The 18,852-nt window shown below is 34.3% G+C and overlaps 1 protein-coding gene across 1 annotated transcript; it reads right to left on the bottom strand.

Annotated features, from left to right (window-relative positions):
- Nucleotides 1-4,241: 4,241 nt before the first annotated feature.
- On the bottom strand, nucleotides 4,242-7,067 carry LOC129942862 (uncharacterized). Its single transcript, XM_056051970.1, has one exon. It carries the CDS (start codon nucleotides 7,065-7,067, stop codon nucleotides 4,242-4,244), a length of 2,826 nt encoding a protein of 941 aa, XP_055907945.1.
- Nucleotides 7,068-18,852: the final 11,785 nt, after the last annotated feature.

Below are 18,852 nucleotides of genomic sequence, written 5' to 3' on the forward strand. Positions count from 1 at the left end.
TACTACATACCTTTTAATGCAACCATGAGCACTTGCTATTTATTTTCCGTTTCCTGTTGCGCATAAGAACAGTTGCATGAGAGCATTATTGTGTGTTCTGTGTTGTAGCTACATGTATTGCAGTTGTAATATAATTTTTGAATTTTTTCAGTTCTTTCATTATTTCCATTTCATTATATCATTTCACTTTTGCAAAAAGCGCATAACGTTTCCTCTTGTCATTACAGAATAGTGCGAAGTAATAAACATGAGTGTAAATGCGTACTTCTTTCTACACGGAATGAATGCAGGCATCAGAGAGTCTCAATCCCAAAGAAACTTTAAGTGGAATTTTTGAAAGTTTGAAAAGATGAAGGAAAAAATTGTGATGTTGATAACAAAAGAATTGGTGTTATGAAATAAGTGCCTGTGAAATACTGCCTGTGCTTATAGAAATTTAAAATTAACTTGACACGAGTTGTTGGAATTTGGAACTAGGAGCTGTCAAGTTGGTGAATTTGAAACTAGAGCTATGAGAGAGGGACATAAATTGTGTTCGTAGGCATGAATAGCTTATAGGTCCCTTAGTTGCTTGCTACTTCGGAGTTTTAGAGCATACCAATTGTTGTTCTATATTGTGAATGTAATGTTGTCTAATTAAAGACCACAGGAGCGCTTTATTTTATAAGTTCGGAAGTTGGTGCTAACTTGGGTAGCAATCAATCAATTTTGGAAACTTTTGTATGATTTTAAAGTTTAAGTTTCGAAAAATTAAGAAAACGCATTCAATTTTCCACTTATGTACCTGCATAATGTTCTTTAAAAATGTACGAATATAGTAAATTTAAAAAAATGCGTGTATTACGCGATTGCCTTGAATGTTAATTAACTTCGAATGGTCGCATGAAGTAAACTCAAGGGGTTATTAATACCCTAAACATGGTTAAATGTAAACACTGTGCGAGCTTGTGGTACCCGTGGCGTGATGGTAAGTACGTTGGAATGCCATGCCAGAGGCCTTGGGTTAGAATCCTGCCAGAGCCATCTAAAGTTTTTTTTTTCATGGGTACTGTCTCTTGTGGGTATTTGTCAAGTTCTCCTAGATTGAAACTGTTGTTCCCCTCCATCCTTGACACCATTACTCGCACACAGAAATCGTTGAGAGTTATAATTCACTAGGCCTTAGTTCTCTACGGACTTTAACGCTCCTTAATTTAAAGGGTTATTGATACCCTTAATATGCCAAAAGTTTAAAAACAGTTTGAGCTTATGGAAATTAGGGATGGATTAAAGAAGGAGATACCGGTGCACATTGGTGTTAAGGTCTAAAATATCAAAATGAGATGGAAAAAAAGAATTGGGTAAAGCATTTTACATTCTCAATGTGTGGTTAAAAGAAGAATATTTATGCTTGAAAATAACTTCGTTCGAAATTGACCTCAAAGGTTAATTGTTAACCATCCTGGAAATGCGGGTAATATGGCTGAATTCTTTGATGGGAAAAATGCAACTCGCTGATTCGACAGGACATTGCGGCGGTTGTATTTCTACCCCTATATTATTTTCAAAGATTTGTTTGTGTATATTCTATCCAAAAGACTTTAAATTGTTTTAGGGGAACCTGCCCAAATATGCGAGTTACATTGAAATCTTTTTATAGAAAGAAGAATTTGTAAGTTATAGCCAGATCATACAGGGTGACCCATTTCTTTCATCGTCGGAGAAATCCTACGAACCTAGAAGAATTTTTGAACACGCTTTAACGACAAGGGACTGCATAGAGTTTTTTAAGCATTAATTTCTATCCGGTTAATATTTCCCCATTTGTCAATGCTGTCTAGCTCGAAACTAAATGAGTTTATCATACGCTTGCGTTGAAGTTCAACATCCGAACTACTAGGATGTGAATCTTGAATCGAATATTAAAACCTAACAGTCCGCGAAACAGTTCAATGTGTTAGACAAGAGATCGTTAATAAATATTAGAAAGAGTGTCGGAGACAAAACAGAGCCGTGCAGTACACAATAATTTATTTTATGATTATATACTTTTGAAACTATCCAATATAACTTGTATTGAACAGTTACAAAACTCTATCAAATGCTTTAAAGTCATTATAAAGGTTTCTTTTTATGAGTTTTAGAGTGGTGTGTTTTAACGTTTTTTTTTAATGTGCATCCCGTTTTCTTGGGTTAATGCCTTCCACAACACTAGAAATGATGAAGCTGTAAAATGTATGGTTTTCAACTAGATGGAGCCACAACCTATTTGTACAGTCAGTGTTTTATTTGAAGACAATTTTCCAAGGCTTCATATGTCTAAGAGGCGAATTATTAATGTGTAAATTAAACTTTTTTGATTTAACCTTTTATCATTTTGTACGCCTTTTTTTGTTTATATCAATCGAGGATTCTTAAGGACCTTAAACTTAGCACTCGAAATTGCATTCTGCATATTTCCACGGATCCGATTTCTCGCGTTGAAAATTTTGTCATTCCTTGACGTTTCAAGGTCTCTAGAGTCAAAATTAAAGATTTTTAGAGATTTCGACTTCAAATATATTTTGTTATACAGATAATAATGCAGAAAGATACAGTAAGGGCCCTCAAGAAAATTGTGTGGTGTTTTTTTACCATAGCAGTTTAAAAAAAATTGAACATTTTGGTTAACCCTAAATATCTGATTAACGGTTTTAAAACTGAAAACAAAATTTACCACCCCGAAAATTTTATGAATAAGAAATGATATCATCTCAAAAACAATTTCTTGCAACGAAAAATAACGTTTTGAAATTCTGGTAAAATTTTGAGAAAAATCGAATTGACCGCTTTTTTTTATAAAAAATAAAAACCTAAAAAATACTACTTAAAGTTGGTAGAGATTGAATTTCGACTCAAAAATTTTTTCAAAAACTGGAGATATTTGCTTCCAATTTATTTTATCTTATAAGAAATATTGTTTTCAACATTAGGTAAAATGAGAAAAATCGGCAGTTTCTTTTTCAAAAAATATATACCTAAAAGGAAATTAATGAGAGTTGGTAAATTTGATTTTCGACACAAATATCTTTTCAATAATTTGAGATTATGGCTTCCAACTAATTTTAAGTTATAAGAAATATTGTTTTCAACATTCGGAAAAATTTGTTTTCGACTAAAAATCTATTTATTAAAAATAGATTTTCAATTTGTTGGTAATTTTAAAATTTTTAAATATAATTCTACTGGCAATTTTCTCAACACAAAACGAAAACCTACAAATTTGTAAACAAGACAAATCGACAGACGGGCTGGGACGTTATCGGTGTGGGTCGCATGCCACCTTTTTTTTTGATTATAATATTGTTCTCCTTTCGAAAATTATGAATAGGTAGAACTAACTTAGCATTATTGCTGGATTGGCGTTACGACTTGAAAGGTGTGACGAAAAATTTCTTCGGGCATCTGCGCTAAGGCCAATTTGCGGACACCTTTTTTTTGATTTTCGTTTGGAAGGTCATTAATATCGTTCATTGATGTCTACTCAAAATATAACTAAGTAGAAAATTGACAGAGGAAGTGAATCATATATTTCCTTTTCCTCATGGTCACCGCAACTATGAAAATGAGTCTTTTGGGAAAACTTCATCTTAGCTGCATATACCTCTATGATGTGTCAATATTCGGCTTAAATTAAGCTACATACATACATATATGATGCTAGATAACCATCGGTTACCGTTCATTTCTAGCAATTTCACTATTACCTGGAACCAAAAAAAAAAATTTACGGGAGATTATTGATTAGACTTTATAATTCGTTTCGACATTGAAGTTTTGATTTGAGTTCAATTTTCCATAAGCGCTTCCCTTGTTATTTTTACTAGATAGATAGATAGATAGATAACTTCTTTATTAACAAAAATTTTTGATTAACAATATTTCTTTTCTTAAGAATAATGACATGGCTTATTCTGCCGTCTGCCTGTTATGACATTTCATTTAGTGTTATAAAGAATAAAAATGAAATAAAATAAATAAAAGTAACAAGTTTTTTTTTTTATAATATACAAATTCAAAAAAGCATAAAGTAACTAAAATTAGATTTACACAATTTAATTGAGAAATTTAACAATTTTAATATGATTTGAAACACAAAAAGATCCAATTTTGAAATGATTTGAAACACAAATATATTTGTATACGTTTTCAATTTTAAAGTGATTTGAAACACAAAAGATATCAACAAAAATTTTGGTGCTTGAACTGCAACAACTGCTGTTTTAAGTTACATAACTATTGCGATATGCTAAGGCGTGTTTGCAGTACTTATAGAGGGTAGACCATCCTATGGCTCCATTGAGTATTTCATAGAGTCGGTTTAGGGTGAGATGACTTGATTCGAAATACAATCGTCGGATTTCCTGCAGCATTGGACAGATTGCAATAAAATGGATTGTATCTTCATTCTCTCGTCTGTTGCAAAGCTCGCAAATTTGTGACAAGTCAGCTCGGTGGGGCATAAAGTTTAAGTTTAACAATTCGACACGAGCTCTGAATATGTAGCTTATAGCTTCGGCCGAAAATTCAGTACAGAAATAATTCGCTTCCGAGGGTAACTGGTGATTGAGGTTCTTATACATATTTCTAGATGTAGTTTCATTTGCTCTAGATAGATGCTGGGTGTAAATTTTTTCATCTATTTTAGCGATTACATTAGCAAAAAGCCCCGGCCATTCATCAGCGTTTGTTTCACTTAGGGGAAGATTAGTTCCGTGGGCTAGGGCTAGCTCGTTCCAATCCTTGAATGGTGAAGCCCTCGTTTGCAACAATCTTACCATGATTGATTTATGAAGACTTCTTCCGGTTCTTCTCATAACTCTTATTAAATAGTCGGAGTTTGATTTTAGATTTTCAATGTAAAGAGGCGATAATCCTGATTCAACGTAGATGGCATAATTTGGCGTTGAATTTGGCAATCTAAATAAGCGCTTGAAGAAATATCTTTGTACTGCTTCGAACGCCTCTATATAAGTATGTCCGAAAACCGGGGTACCATAGCACATGCACGTATTCACAGTCGCGCGAAACACACGGTATTTTGACAACAGATCAATTTCTTGGTTCGCAAAGAACTTGGGCCACATTATGCTCAAAGCTAATTTAGCCTCATCACTTTTATTCTTAACATGCTTTGCGAAGTTAAGGTTGTGTGTGATTAAAACTCCCAGATACTTAAATTCCTGCACCACTTCAATAGCAATATTATTTAGTTGCCAATTCTCTTCGGGAAGCCTTCTTCTTTGACGAGTCTCAAAAATCATCACCTTAGTTTTGCTAGTATTGATAGCTAACCCCCATTTCTCGCAGAATGTATTTAACCTGTTTATTTGCAGCTGTAGAGTGAAAGGGTTTTCCGCCAGCAATACTAGGTCATCAGCATAGAGTAATACTTTTACTTGTATGTCGGCAAAAGATATTCCTCCTGGAAGAACATCGGAAATATCATCAATAAATAAAGCGAAGAGGATTGGGCTTAGAATGCAGCCTTGTGGGACACCTGTTGTCGTTTCAAACCAATCTGATAGATGCGATCCATCCCATACCGAAGCAGTCGACGAGATAAGGAAATTGAAGTATAGCTGCAAGAATTTCCGAGAGATTCCAAGCATTGAGAGCTTGTACAACAATGCTTGTCTATTCACCTTGTCAAATGCAGCTTTGAAGTCAACGAAACAAGCGTATAATTTTTTCTTTTTATCAATATATTTCTTGGCAATACTTGTTAACGCAAATATATGGTCCAGCGTTGAGTAACCCGCTCGAAAACCGGCTTGAAACATACTGAGAAGGTTTTTGTCCTCAACCCAATTGGTCAGCCGTTCGTAGAGTATTGAAGTGAAGATCTTCCTTAATGAGCTAAGAATAGATATGCCTCTATAGTTCTCTGGCTGGTTCACATCTCCACTCTTATAAATTGCAAAAATAACTGCTTTGTTTAGATTGTTTGGAACATGAGACTCATTATATAATCGGTTGAAGTATAGAAGAAGATAATTTTTCAATTGCTCAGTACCATTTTTGTAAAATTCTACTGGAATTCCATCGAAACCAGGTGCTTTATTATTTTTCATTTTTTGTAAAGTTGATTCCAATTCACGTAACAGTATTGGACCATCCAGTTCATCGACTATAAAGTTGGGGAGAGCATAAGAGAAGGTATGGAGATTCACGTCAGCCGACAAAAGCGTTTTAAAATGAGTCGCTAGTGTCTCAGCTGCGAGAGTATTCACCGAATGTCGACAACGTCCTCCTAGCTCGCGAATATTATCCCAGAAAACTTTTGAGTTTTTACAATCTACCAGTTTCTTCGCCAGACTAGTATTGTAATCTCTTCTTTTTGCTGCGCATAAAGTCTTGTACTCCTTATTTACGTGAAGGTAAATACTTTTAAAGAACAATGCATTTGTGGATCGAAATAGTTTGAGATACACAAATGATAGTTTGCGGAGCTTCTTGCAATCATTATCAAACCATACGTTTTTAGGAGTAAAAGAGTTAGAGTTGTTATTGCTACTGGCAAATGGCGCTGAGATATGAATTACACTCGTTATTCGTTCATCTAAATGTTCTACTCCGGTTGTGGCATGGGGAGGGAGGGAGCTAAAGTAACGATCCAGGAGAAATTTATAAACGGTAGCACTGTTTTCTTTCCACCTTAATTTTTGGAAATTATTTGAGATGCTTTGGCTAGCTTGATTAAAGAATTTAACGTTGACTTCTATTGGAAGGTGTGCAGAGAAGTTCGCTATGCCGACTTTGAAGTTTGGGGTTGTATTTAGCCACCCAGTTGATACTGCGCAAATATCGATCACTGACTGTCCTTGCCCGCTGATAAAGGTAAACTCTCCATATTCGTCGCCTGTAATCGCACCATTCAGTACAAATAGTCCAAAGTTTTCAAAGAATTCGGTAAGAAGTCGTCCGTTCCTATTAAACTGTTCATCTTTGGAGTTTCTAGTAACATTTAGTAAGTTTAGCGACAGTAATTCATAATTTGAAGGATTCTGATATCTCCCAATACGTGCGTTTAGATCTCCAATGATCATGATGTTCTCCAGATTATTGTTATTCACGTAATCAATTAAGCAGTCGAAGTCACTCTGCCAGTTATTACAGTTCAAGTACACCGGAATTACTGAGTATTTTAAATTATCATTAAAAATATGAAAAATAATTCTATTTTCTAAACAAATAAGTTTGACAAAATTGCTGTTTATAGTTTTTTTGACACCACATAAAATTCCTCCACTAGCTCTACCGTGGACGTTTGTTCTAGTTGCAGGTGAACACATTATTTTGAAATTTTTGAAATATTTTATGCAATCATTTTCGTGTTTTTCTTCTAAAAAAGTCTCTAATAAAATTATAACATCAAAATCTTGAATAAAGTTAAAGAAATCAGGTTGTGCAAGCTTACTTCTAAGACCTGTAATATTATATGATAAAATTTTTAAAGTTTGTAAATTATTGTTTGTTTTAATATTGTGGCAGACGACAGATTCTTCCTATTGCGAACCCCCCCTTACGACTTGTGAATGTTGACTCACAGGTGGCGCTATCATCGGCTGAGAGGAAGATGGTAAAGAAAATGGCGAGATCGAAGTTGGTGCAAATTTCACTCCCTCGCCGCAGTCAAAAAATTCAGACGATCTGTCACCAAACATCTGCTTGATAAATGTCAACTCCGTAGAACTTTTGACATTAAGTCCACGTGAATATTTGTAAACAAATGTGTGGCTATTAATTTGCATTTTGTCGCCTTTGACAATAATTTTCACGTTCGGATTAATTTCGAGAAGTTTGCTTCGGAATTGCAATAGTGTTTGCCTCTTTTTTCTATATAAAAGTGATTGCTCCCGAAAGATACTGATGCCCGAGTTTTTAAGATGGTGCGCCGCGGTTATAATCTTGTCTACGATTTCTGCCGAAAGAAGCTCGAGGACAACAGTTCCCCGTTGTGCGTTGTTGTTGTGAATTTCGCGGGACTTTTTAATGTGAAAACTATCACTTTCCTGTAGCTTAAGAAGCCCCTTGCAACTTTGTATAGCGAATTGAGTTGCATTGGTTTCTGCGTTTATGGGAAGGTGTACAACAATGGAGCATTCGTTGGCCTTACGTGATAAGAATTCAAGTTGGTTATTTTTACTAATGATTCGTCTAATGGGTAAAAGAAATCAAATAATGTTGAAATTTTCAAAATAAGCAAATATTATTTTTCCTATAAACCAAAACTGTTCTTCTGTTTCTTAAAATTTCCTGACAAGTTATGGAAGGATAAGAGTTGTTTTAAACATTAATTTGATTTGTGTCTATTTAAGACATAATTAAAGTTTTACTGTAAAACCCACTCCAACAGTGAAAAACTTAACTTGGACAATAATTTAAGTATTTTAAGTATATACAATTTTAATTTCAGAAAGCCGCACTTAATTTTTTTTTCTTATATCACCAAATTAATACTTAAGTGCTTTCTTACGGTGCACACGTAATTGGATTTCTCCGTTTAGTCTCGAGAACATGTCATACATTTTCAAAATTCTGACTGATTGTATTTTTAGACAGACATGCTCGCACGACACTCCAAAACATAACATTACCATCACTTGAAATTGTATTTTTCTATTTTAATACACGCCTTAACGTTGTTTCTGTCTGCATCTTGTTTAAACGAATGTAGAGAAGAATGGGTACGTACGTATATGTTGTTAAAGTGACATAAGAATATCACTTGCCAACCCCAATCCAATGCAATATTAGTTGCAATGTCTTCACTAAATTATCCACCATGCGGTAATTAGCTTAGCTACCATATCTCTCTCAAAAAATTAAACCAATTTAATTACCTTCCTGAGTAGGATTGAACGCTTAAGTCTTGTATATTGTGTGTTTGAGGTGTCACATTATTTATCAAAGTGCTAGCTTGGTGGTGGTCTAGTTTCATTAAAACGCCTTTGTAGGCTCTTATGGGACTTTTTTTTTTTTAATAAATCGTTAGTGTCTCTTGGTCTTATAAGTTCAAGTAAAGCAAAAGGGTGTTGTTAAATAATCCAATTCACATGGTTAAAGCTATAAGGCATAAAGTTGGTTTTTAAAGGGCTCTTGAAATTCTCATATGGATGCGTTGCTTCTTCGAGGTTAGCCCCCTCACACTTCTTGAGGATTATTAATTTGCTTTTATGTTGGTAATGAATGAAACCCTTGTTGTCCATCCAATTGGAGGCGCTTGAGAGTAAAACAGTTGCGAAACTGTTATAGGGTGAGTCATTTTCAAGTTTCGTCATCATGTTTAAATAAAAATTAATAAAATCTAAAATTTCTGACACACAATGTTTATTAAGCTCGGTCCAAGTTGGGTGAGGTCACTTTCCACTTGTGAGCGCTACCTGATTCATTGTCGTCCTATACTGCGCCGAGCCGTGTCGTACTGTGTGAACATGGAATCGAACAATTTCTAAGTTGGGGCATTGGTTTCAATGCGCTCTACGAAACCCAGGCATCTCAGTCGTTGGACTTTTATCCTTTTGGTTAAGACTACGTCGCTGTAGAGTACATACAGCTCGTCGTTCAATCTTCTCCTCTACTCACCTTCTATGCATACGGGACCGTAGATCACTCTAGAAGCTTTTCTTGGTGTTTAGTTTAGACGGTCTCCTTTTTTCAGTAACAATGTTGAAGTTCCATTTATCGGGAACGCTTTCTTCCGACCATATCTTACAGACAAGTTTTGTGCATTCTCCTAACTAATTTATTTCCCGCTGTTTTGAAGAGCTCGACATTCAAGCCATTTGCTCCAGAGGCTTTACTTCGTCTCAGTCGTCGGGAAGACGGGATTGTTGGCTGTCATTCTGCCTGTCAGCGGAATTTGGTTCATCGCCACCTTATGTATACTATAAGTGTTTTAATAAGATTTTAAAGAATTTACAAATGAGACTTAAAGCTCAAAAGAATTTTCTTTTTTTTTTACCAAACCAATGCGAAACACCCTGTATAAAAATGACTTTTATATCAAATCAAAGCAAAACACAAGTGGCCTTCATGGTTTTCTTGAACCATGATGTGGTCTTGAATCTCTGTTTAGTTTTATCGGGGACTATTTCTTTCGAAAGTGGATGAATTTAATAAAACATTTCTCAGTACCACTTTGGAGAATCGTTTCTTTATTCTATCCCCTTTTGCCATTTTCTCGTTTATTGAAGTTATGCACACATCTTCATTTCTCTAGAACTTGAGTTGGATGGACAATAAAATCTATAGATTTGGTATGAAGTGAATGATATCCTTTTTGAAACGTTACGAAAATGCACTGGGGATATCCAGAGTGAGTAGAGTATGTATTGTATGCTACATTGGATTGTCAACAGCATATAGATGGACTTTTGTACATATTGCTGCCGATGACGACTATATTTTGTTTCCTTTTCTTTTTTCTTTATTTTCTGTTGGGGTGTTATTCAAAAAGATGAAATTGGATTTTGAGGAGGTATAGAGAATATTTTCATATTTGAAACCAATGACATCATTCACTTGAATTTCGAAATTGGTGGACAAATGGCTTATCCATATTGTTAAGTGCGATCAGGACCGGATTGGGCTATACCATACACACGACACATTCTTGTTTAAGTAATATCAATGAGTTCTAATAATAAATGGCAGAGAAGCCGCCTGGAATTGTTTATACTTGTATTAGTCGGTTGCGATTAAAAATGCTTTTCAGAATTAGTTGTCACCAAATTACACAAAATGTGGCAAATGTCATCTGCATTGATGGAATACAGAAATTCTCAAATATGATAACTACACTTTGTTACTTTTAATTTTAATTTAATTAAATAAACATTTTGTCTACTACTTTCTGTCATCTACTTTAAGGCATGAAACCAGTTATAGTATGCCAATTACTCTAAAAGCTTTTCAAAAAACATATGGTCAACCATTTCGTCACCGGGACAACTTTCAACTATTTAAGAGTGACTAACTTAAATAATTGAAAGTTGTCTTACAATTATATTTAAGAATTCCACTGAGAAAATGACTTAAAACATAAAAAATATTTTAATTACTTAAAGGGTAAAAAGTATAAAGTCTGATAGTTGGCTTAGGTCTTACAATTTTTTTCACACTTTGGAGAAAGATCTGCAAAATATTTTTGTGTTAAAAATGTATAAATTGAAATTGTGTGGATATATAATAATTAGGAGACGAATTTTATGTCTATTTTACATAACTTCTGCAACACAAATTAGACAGGTCCAGACTTCATAAGGCACTTGGAAGTTTCTTCTATCTGATTATATACTATATCAAGACATTCTACTTTATTAAAAATACAAAAGACAAGTCGAGTTAGCTTGCAAAACGGGTCTTTTATAGGCAATATAGTGTTTTGGTAGTTTTTGCAGGATAAACTGGAGGTGGAGGTCAGTGAAATAAAGTTCCGAGTTAAAAGTTTATGACATTTGAAAAAATTAAAAGTTACCTTGGTCAAAAATGAAAATAAACGTTCAAAGAATTCGGTTGACAACAAATAATGAAGTGTCTTGAATGTTACTGACTTATTCTTGAATTTTGAATCTATCACGAAAATGCTTTACAAGCGAAAGTTGGCGCTCAAATGAATTAAACCTGTTGTTTAAAAAAACGTTGTTTGGTCGTTTTTATAAAATGAAATCCGTATAATAAAGATGATTGGTTTGTTTTTGTTAAAATATCTGCTTTATTGTCTTCATTCTACTCGGCAATGATTCTTCAGAAATGAATTCAATTTTGAAGAACATCATCAATCTATCTATTGTCTTACAGACTAGGTTAGGTTTGGTTAAATGGACTGTTAGTGATGGAGTAGGACACACTTAGGCCAATTTAATTGACCATTGTGAAACCACATGAATCTTGAGGCTTTCTTCTTAGCTTAATGAAATCAGTTTGAGTCCCACACTAAAAGTGAAAGTCTGATCTGAGATCGATTTCAAAAAATTCTCCTTGGTGATTCTTGCGTTCAGTACATACTAGCTTACAGCTTCTGCAAAAGCCATTTGAAAATAGCCCTGGTCGCGGCGTGCTTTCCTATCAGACGGTGCCCGGTTATGGCACCGATTATTGAGCTTATATGTGATCTGCTTAGAGATACCAGGAACCTTGAACGCTTTAATTCTAGTGTAGACCGGATGGTTTTCGTTACCTGACACGTTATGTCATGATGTTTGCCTTCTTTATAGCGCCTAGCATTAGCAATAGTTTACATGTAGCTATTGGTACGCCGGCATTAGGCAACAAACGTGATATAACGACTTCAGCAGTCTTACTATTTAATGGAATGTCTATATGGCCCGACACCCAGCACATTAAACTGTTGTTCCATCTCCATTAGAGATGATCTCCAGTTGTGGACTGTTATAGAATTTGTAGAGACAGGGTACAGAGATTTAATAGCGGCCTGACTATCTGAGAAAATACGGATATTAGATGTTGATATCACATTTTATTAAGTCAAAAGTTCCGCCTAAAGCGATCCGATTGTATATAACAATTGGAACGTTGAACTTTATCGCAGCTTTTTTTAAGGCAATCCACTATACCGCCACACCGTATATTAAAATCGGTGTGATTATAATTGATTTCACCCATTTATTACGAACAGCTTTTTAGCAAGAAAATGAGCTGCAGTAGTTTTTTTGACTCTTCAAAAGTTAAAAGCGCCTTCGATGTAAAGAAAAACAACCTAGGAAACTCTCTATGAGTATTCGATGGTGCGTACTAATGTGTGTAACACCGATTCCACCGATTTACCTTTACAGTAGGCATTTTTAGACGTAGACAGAAGTCTTGCATCAATACTTTCCCTGAAATGGATATAATTGATATCCATTTCAGGGAAAGTATCATTCTAAGGTCTTAAGAAGTAATGATGATAGACTTATAGGTCATAAATCATAAAACCAATTTTTTTGTGAGTAAGGCCAAATAGCAAAAAGACCTTATAATATATGTGAACTACGGCCTCGCCCAACAAACTTCTCCATGTAGCTCGGTCCCTAGCTAGATGCCTCCAGTTTCGGGCTCCAAGTTGGGTGAGGTAACTTTTCACTTGTGCGCGCCACCTTATTTGTGGTCCTTTTCTACTGCGCTGTCCTGTGGGTATGGATTCGAAGACTTGTCGGGCCGGAGCAGCCGTCTTTGTCGTTGGACGTTTACCCTTCAGGATCGGGAAAACAATACTGAGGTTCTATTCATCGGACATGCTTTTTTCCGACTTCTGATTGCATCTTGGCAATGTTGCCACTGGTTTTCGATACATTGTGTTGGCGACAGATAACTTCGAGGGAGGTTACTTGTAACTCGGTCGGAGAAGGATTTGGCGATCTCTTGCGATTGTAGCCGTTCGACGTTGTACCTTCTCCCAGCATCGCCCTGTTTTGCCTTGGGTCTGGAAACCCGAAATGCTACCTTGGCTTCAACGAAATAGTGTTCTGAGTCGATGTTAGCTCCTCGGAAAGTTCGGACATCCATGAAGCTGGAAGCGTGTCTAGAATCGATCGCAATATGGTCAATCTAGTTGATGGTGGATTGATCTGGAGAACTCCAAGTTCCTTTGTGGATGTTGAGGTGTGGAAAACGCGTACTGGCTACCATGACGTTTCATCCCGGGGCAAAATCTATGAGCCTGAATTTCCGATGATTCCACTAAAGATGTCTTCCCTTCCTAGCTTAGTATCAAAATCGCCCGGGATATTTTTTGAAATGCATAGCTCATAAAATTACCACACTTGATTTGTCAATAATTCCATGAAAATCATAAAATGTTTACATCTATTTAAGGACTGTACTTGTTGCATGTCTTAAAATAATAATATTTGAATCTAAAATTGGTTAAGTTAAAACTCCGGCCCCATCCGATGGTAGTTACTCAACCTTCAATGCCTCTTTTGCAGATAAAATCTAACTCTGTTTTTGTCGGACTCCATATTTATTGATGGCAAAATCGAATATATCTTTGAAATGTTTTGCAAGCAAAAGGTATATGAATCATTCAATTTATATTTTCTACTTAAATACACTGTATGCTTTTGTATGCAGTGTGGTATATTCTCTGCAAAAGCTGGCCATAAGATATGGATGAATGCACTAATAGTTAAGTCAAATGGGTTGGGTATATAGTAGGTTAAAGTTCTAGGCATGCACACTCAAGTTTACGTTAATTCGTAGAGCAATGAAATTTTAAATGTGTGCAGAGGTGTTGCCTTCTGATAGCATTTCAAATATGTATGTTTTTCTAATTAATTTTTCACAATTACGTATAACGATGAGCTCAATAAATTAGCTTGATTTAAATAGCCTCTTGAGAAAGGTGTCATGATATAGATGATATTAAAAGCGCAAAACTTACGTTTTGGAATGAAACAATATTCTTACACCTTTCCTTTCTTTCCTCTTTTCTATTGGCTTTTTAATGAATTTTTAAAAGCGTATCTTTAACTTTAAACACGTGTCAACAAAAAGCTTAATTTATTCAAAAATTTAAATCTACACTTATACTTAGTAACTTATCTAACAAACAAATGTTTTTAGTATCGCAAATCAGTAAGAACACTTAATTCAAATGAAGCTTGATAGATCGCATCATTCGTAACTTAATCCGCTAACCGAATCCATTTTAATGTCCCCCTCGGGTCCAATACCATCAACACGCTATGCTTTTCCCAAGGAAAGTCCCAATTCAATTAAGTCTCAACCCAATGCAAACTGCCTACTGTATATTATACACGTACCAAGTACCCAGTACTCGTCTCGCGCAGTCCGTAGGTATACCTAACCCACCCTCCTTCTATAAGTATAGATACTATATTTCCTCTTGGAATGACCGATTTAAATCTCTTATCAATGCTTCCGGGTAACTTCCTAGAGACAGTAACTTTAGTCATTCATCTATTGATTGAACACAAAAATAACGTAATAGAGGACGTCTGAGCATTGACGACACTTCCTTCTTAATTTCCGCGAAAACAATGACGACGACCACGACCACGACAACGATGATAACCGAAGGCGCAAAATAAAATTCAGATGGTCATGATTATGCCGAGCCGATGGAAATGTCGTCTGTGGATGATGACGCCGCACGACACGTCCTACGCGGCGCTCCGACGATAATGATGGGGATTGGATCGGATGCCACGCATTTGACGGCTGGTTTCATTTAATATTTGGTTTGGGAACCCTTCTATTTAGGGGCTTGTCATTAAAATTTTAAACATTGAAGGAGGTTGATGTTGCGATGATGGTACCACGGTCCACCAACAAATCCAAATTGAAGTGCGGGAAGTAACTAAATAAACCATAATAAACACCCGGAAATCAAGAAACAACGGCCACGCAACGGATGCAATATTGTTTCTGTTTCGCATACACTGAAAGATATGCAATCAAAAGAAAACAATAACAATCATTGTTATGGCACGGGTACGAACGCACGCCTGCAGATGACGATGACGACGTACGACAAGCCACAGAATCGAGTTTAAAACCGTCATTAGCCGCGAACAATACATTTTTAAATCATTTGTTTACACTCTCCTTGACGTTAAAGTGTTTCGCGTAAACATCAACGGACGGCATTTGGTGTGATGTATAAACATTAAGCCAATCACTAGTTATGCCATATGGCTACAAGTGGCGGTCCTACAGTTGATGATTATTATAGGAATAATTATGTTATGTTCACTTTTACACGAAATAATAGACATTTTATAATAAGGATATTCAAAGGTGGCCAGTTCAAAATGAATTTTAAAAAGAGACTGGTATGCGATCCGAATTGATAGGGAAAGTCCCACTTTTTGCAGATATTTTTATAAGTGTTACAAAATGGTAATAACAGCATTTTGTGTTAGATGGAAAAAGTTTGAAATCAAAATCTTTGTTTGTTTTCATAATACTTGCGTGGAAAACCATTTCTTGTCAGTTTTTTATTTTTTAATTTTCGTCTTTTGTAAAAAAAATTTAAATATGATTTTTCAGCATAATATTTTACATAGGTATGATAAAATAAGTCTAAGATTTTTAGTCGATTTGTCAAATTGAAAATTTTGAATTTTTTTTTAATCATTAACATAAAATTGAATTTTTGAGTACCTCATAAAAATGTTCTTTAATGTTTTCTTAAGAAGGCTAACAAAATTTAAATAACAGAATGTGTATCTTAACCTTAAATTTACATATTTCAAAAGTTAAAGTGACAACTTTAGTTACTAGATTATTTTACATATTGTTGAAAAGCAAAATATGGTCTTACAACGTAATTTGCAAGATTATAACAGTTTCCTTAGTATGCCATATTAAGCTAAAATACAATCGTTCTTGGTGCATTTTACGTAGAAATGTTAGAAATTTTATTGAAACGTAGCTTTTTTCCATAATAATCACTTCTATAAATGCGAGGAACACCACTAAAATATGGATGCAGAAACCCAAGAAATGAGAAAGTTTGCCAGAAAAATGTGGTCATTTTTCGTAGGAAAATAAAACAGAATCTGAAATGAGGAACTATCTGGCCTTATTTTAACGTATTTTGTTTGGACTCAATTTTCAGGAGTCTACTATTATTGTTATAAGTCTGCTAACGTGTAGAATGGAGCTAGAAGACAAATAATAAAATAATTTTCTTTTGTTTGAACATTTTGAAAATATTTTGATCTTAAAGAGGTCAACAAAACTTTGAAATTGTAGAGAGAAATATTGTTGTATTCTGAGAATAAGGTGCATTTAAGAACGTAATTGTTTCTTAAAATTAAATAAAAACAAATAAAGTCAACCAAATGTGTTGAGAAAAAACCTTTAGTCTGGTACTCAAAAATTACACGTTGAAGAATCTCTTTTAGTTCTGGATCAATAGATATGAAAAGTTCATTGTTTTTCAATTAGCCATTAGCTTAACGAAAATGTCACTTTTGCTATTTTTCGGACTTTTGAAAAGTATGTTTAAATCTCAATACTAGAGAATCCAAGGCAATTTCACTTCAAAACTTCTTTAATTTTTAAGATTTTTTTTGTTATTAATAGAAAATCAATTTTGAAAGAAAAAACATTTTAAGAAAGACGTGCGTCAAAAAAAAGACGGAATTGAAGACGAGTTTCGGGAATATAAAGGCAACTTAATATCAAAGTGGCGATCTCTTATTCAAAGTTTCTTCTTAAGAACCTAAATATTTGTTATAAATATGGATTTCCGATTCATAATATGTTCTTGTTCCAGTCTTCAGTTAAAAGCAGTATTCTTAGGAAAACAGTTTAAAGCAGCAAAACACATCTATTAACACGTAGGTTTTGAAATCAAGGGAATTCCTACGAAAATTTAAAAAAAATCTCTCAAGGGGGGGGGGGGGGGTGTTTGTCATGAAGATGAAATCACGACAGTTCCACAATACATCCTGATTAACTATTCAAGAAATTAGGTTCTTCCAGCTGAATCCAGTTCTAGTTTCCCTTTATTCTATCTCCTCAATTTCTCTGAATTTAAAGAAAAAATTAGAGACACCTCCAACCGCCGCAAACACAAACTCATCGCAAAAAAAATGCAACACTGTTGTTGATGGTTTGTATCTTTGCTATTCTGTTTGGGTTTGCGGCTACTTCAAATTATAAAGTTCCCATAGGAAGTTATTGAAATCGAACCGATTTGCCGAATTGAAATGTTTGATATTTCTCGACGTTTAGAGGTCCTTAGAGTCTAAATAAAAGATTTTTGGAGAGATGTCTGTGCGTGCGTGTGTCCGTACGTTCGTGAAGTTTTTTGTTATCGTCCATAGCTCAAGAACCAGTATAAGGATATCGACTTCAAATTAATTTTGTGATATAGATCATAATGCACAAAACCACAGAAATGGCTCCCACAAAAATTGAGTTTGTGGTTTTTTTTTTACCAAAATAACTCACGAACCAATATTCGAATATTTTACGAAGGAAAATTGATTTTATCTCCAAAATAATTGTATGCAACCAAGAATGATGTTTCAATGTCTGGCAAAATTTTAAGAAAAATCAATCGACAGTTTTTTTTACAAAAAATAAAAACCTAAAAAACATTACAAAAACTTGATAAACATAAATTTTTGACTCAAATATCTTTTCAAAAATTAAATATATTGGTTTCGAACTTTTTTCTTAAAGAAAACATTATTTTCAAAATTCATTAAATTTTTAATAAAAATCAAACATTTTTTTTTATATACAAATTCAAATCAGCAAAAAAACACATCGCAAAATAGCTACAAAATAATGTTCCTGTCTAGATATCTCGTGAATAAAAATATGGTTTTAAAAATGATTTAATTTTGTGACAAATTTCGGTGTTAATGTAAGATATTGTTATTAGAAACATAAAATCTATTAAGAATTGTTTTTCGACTGAAAATACCGTTAGCATAAATAGATTTTTAAATCAAACTACTTCATCATATGCAAAGCATTATTTGTAATTTTAATTTAATTTTTTAAGTAAAATTCAACTGACAACTTTTTAGCAAGATTCGAGTTAGCAGAAATGAGTGTGTCAAATACTAAAATTATTTTCCCTGCTCATAGATCTGAAGAAAACGAAACAATGGTGTGTAATTTTATTAAAAATAGTGTCAGTAATAACTACTCACGTGTTTATAAAAGGAAAATAAGTAAATGCTTATAAGTTACTAGCTTTTTACCCGCGGCTTCGCCCGCAGTGGAGAAATTAAATAACTATGAGAGATAAAGAGTAATGGTATAATAATAGAAATGAGTCAATATAATAACTAAAAATTTATTGCTTTGCTGAGATCAACAATTTTTAAAAATTACTAC

The sequence above is a fragment of the Eupeodes corollae genome, chromosome 1, assembly GCF_945859685.1.
Source record: "Eupeodes corollae chromosome 1, idEupCoro1.1, whole genome shotgun sequence".
Classification (NCBI taxonomy): domain Eukaryota; kingdom Metazoa; phylum Arthropoda; class Insecta; order Diptera; family Syrphidae; genus Eupeodes; species Eupeodes corollae.

Excerpts from the sequence above, each read along its gene's own strand:
- LOC129942862 (XM_056051970.1), bottom strand. The coding sequence starts at position 7,067 with ATGATCATTGGAGATCTAAACGCACGTATTGGGAGATATCAGAATCCT.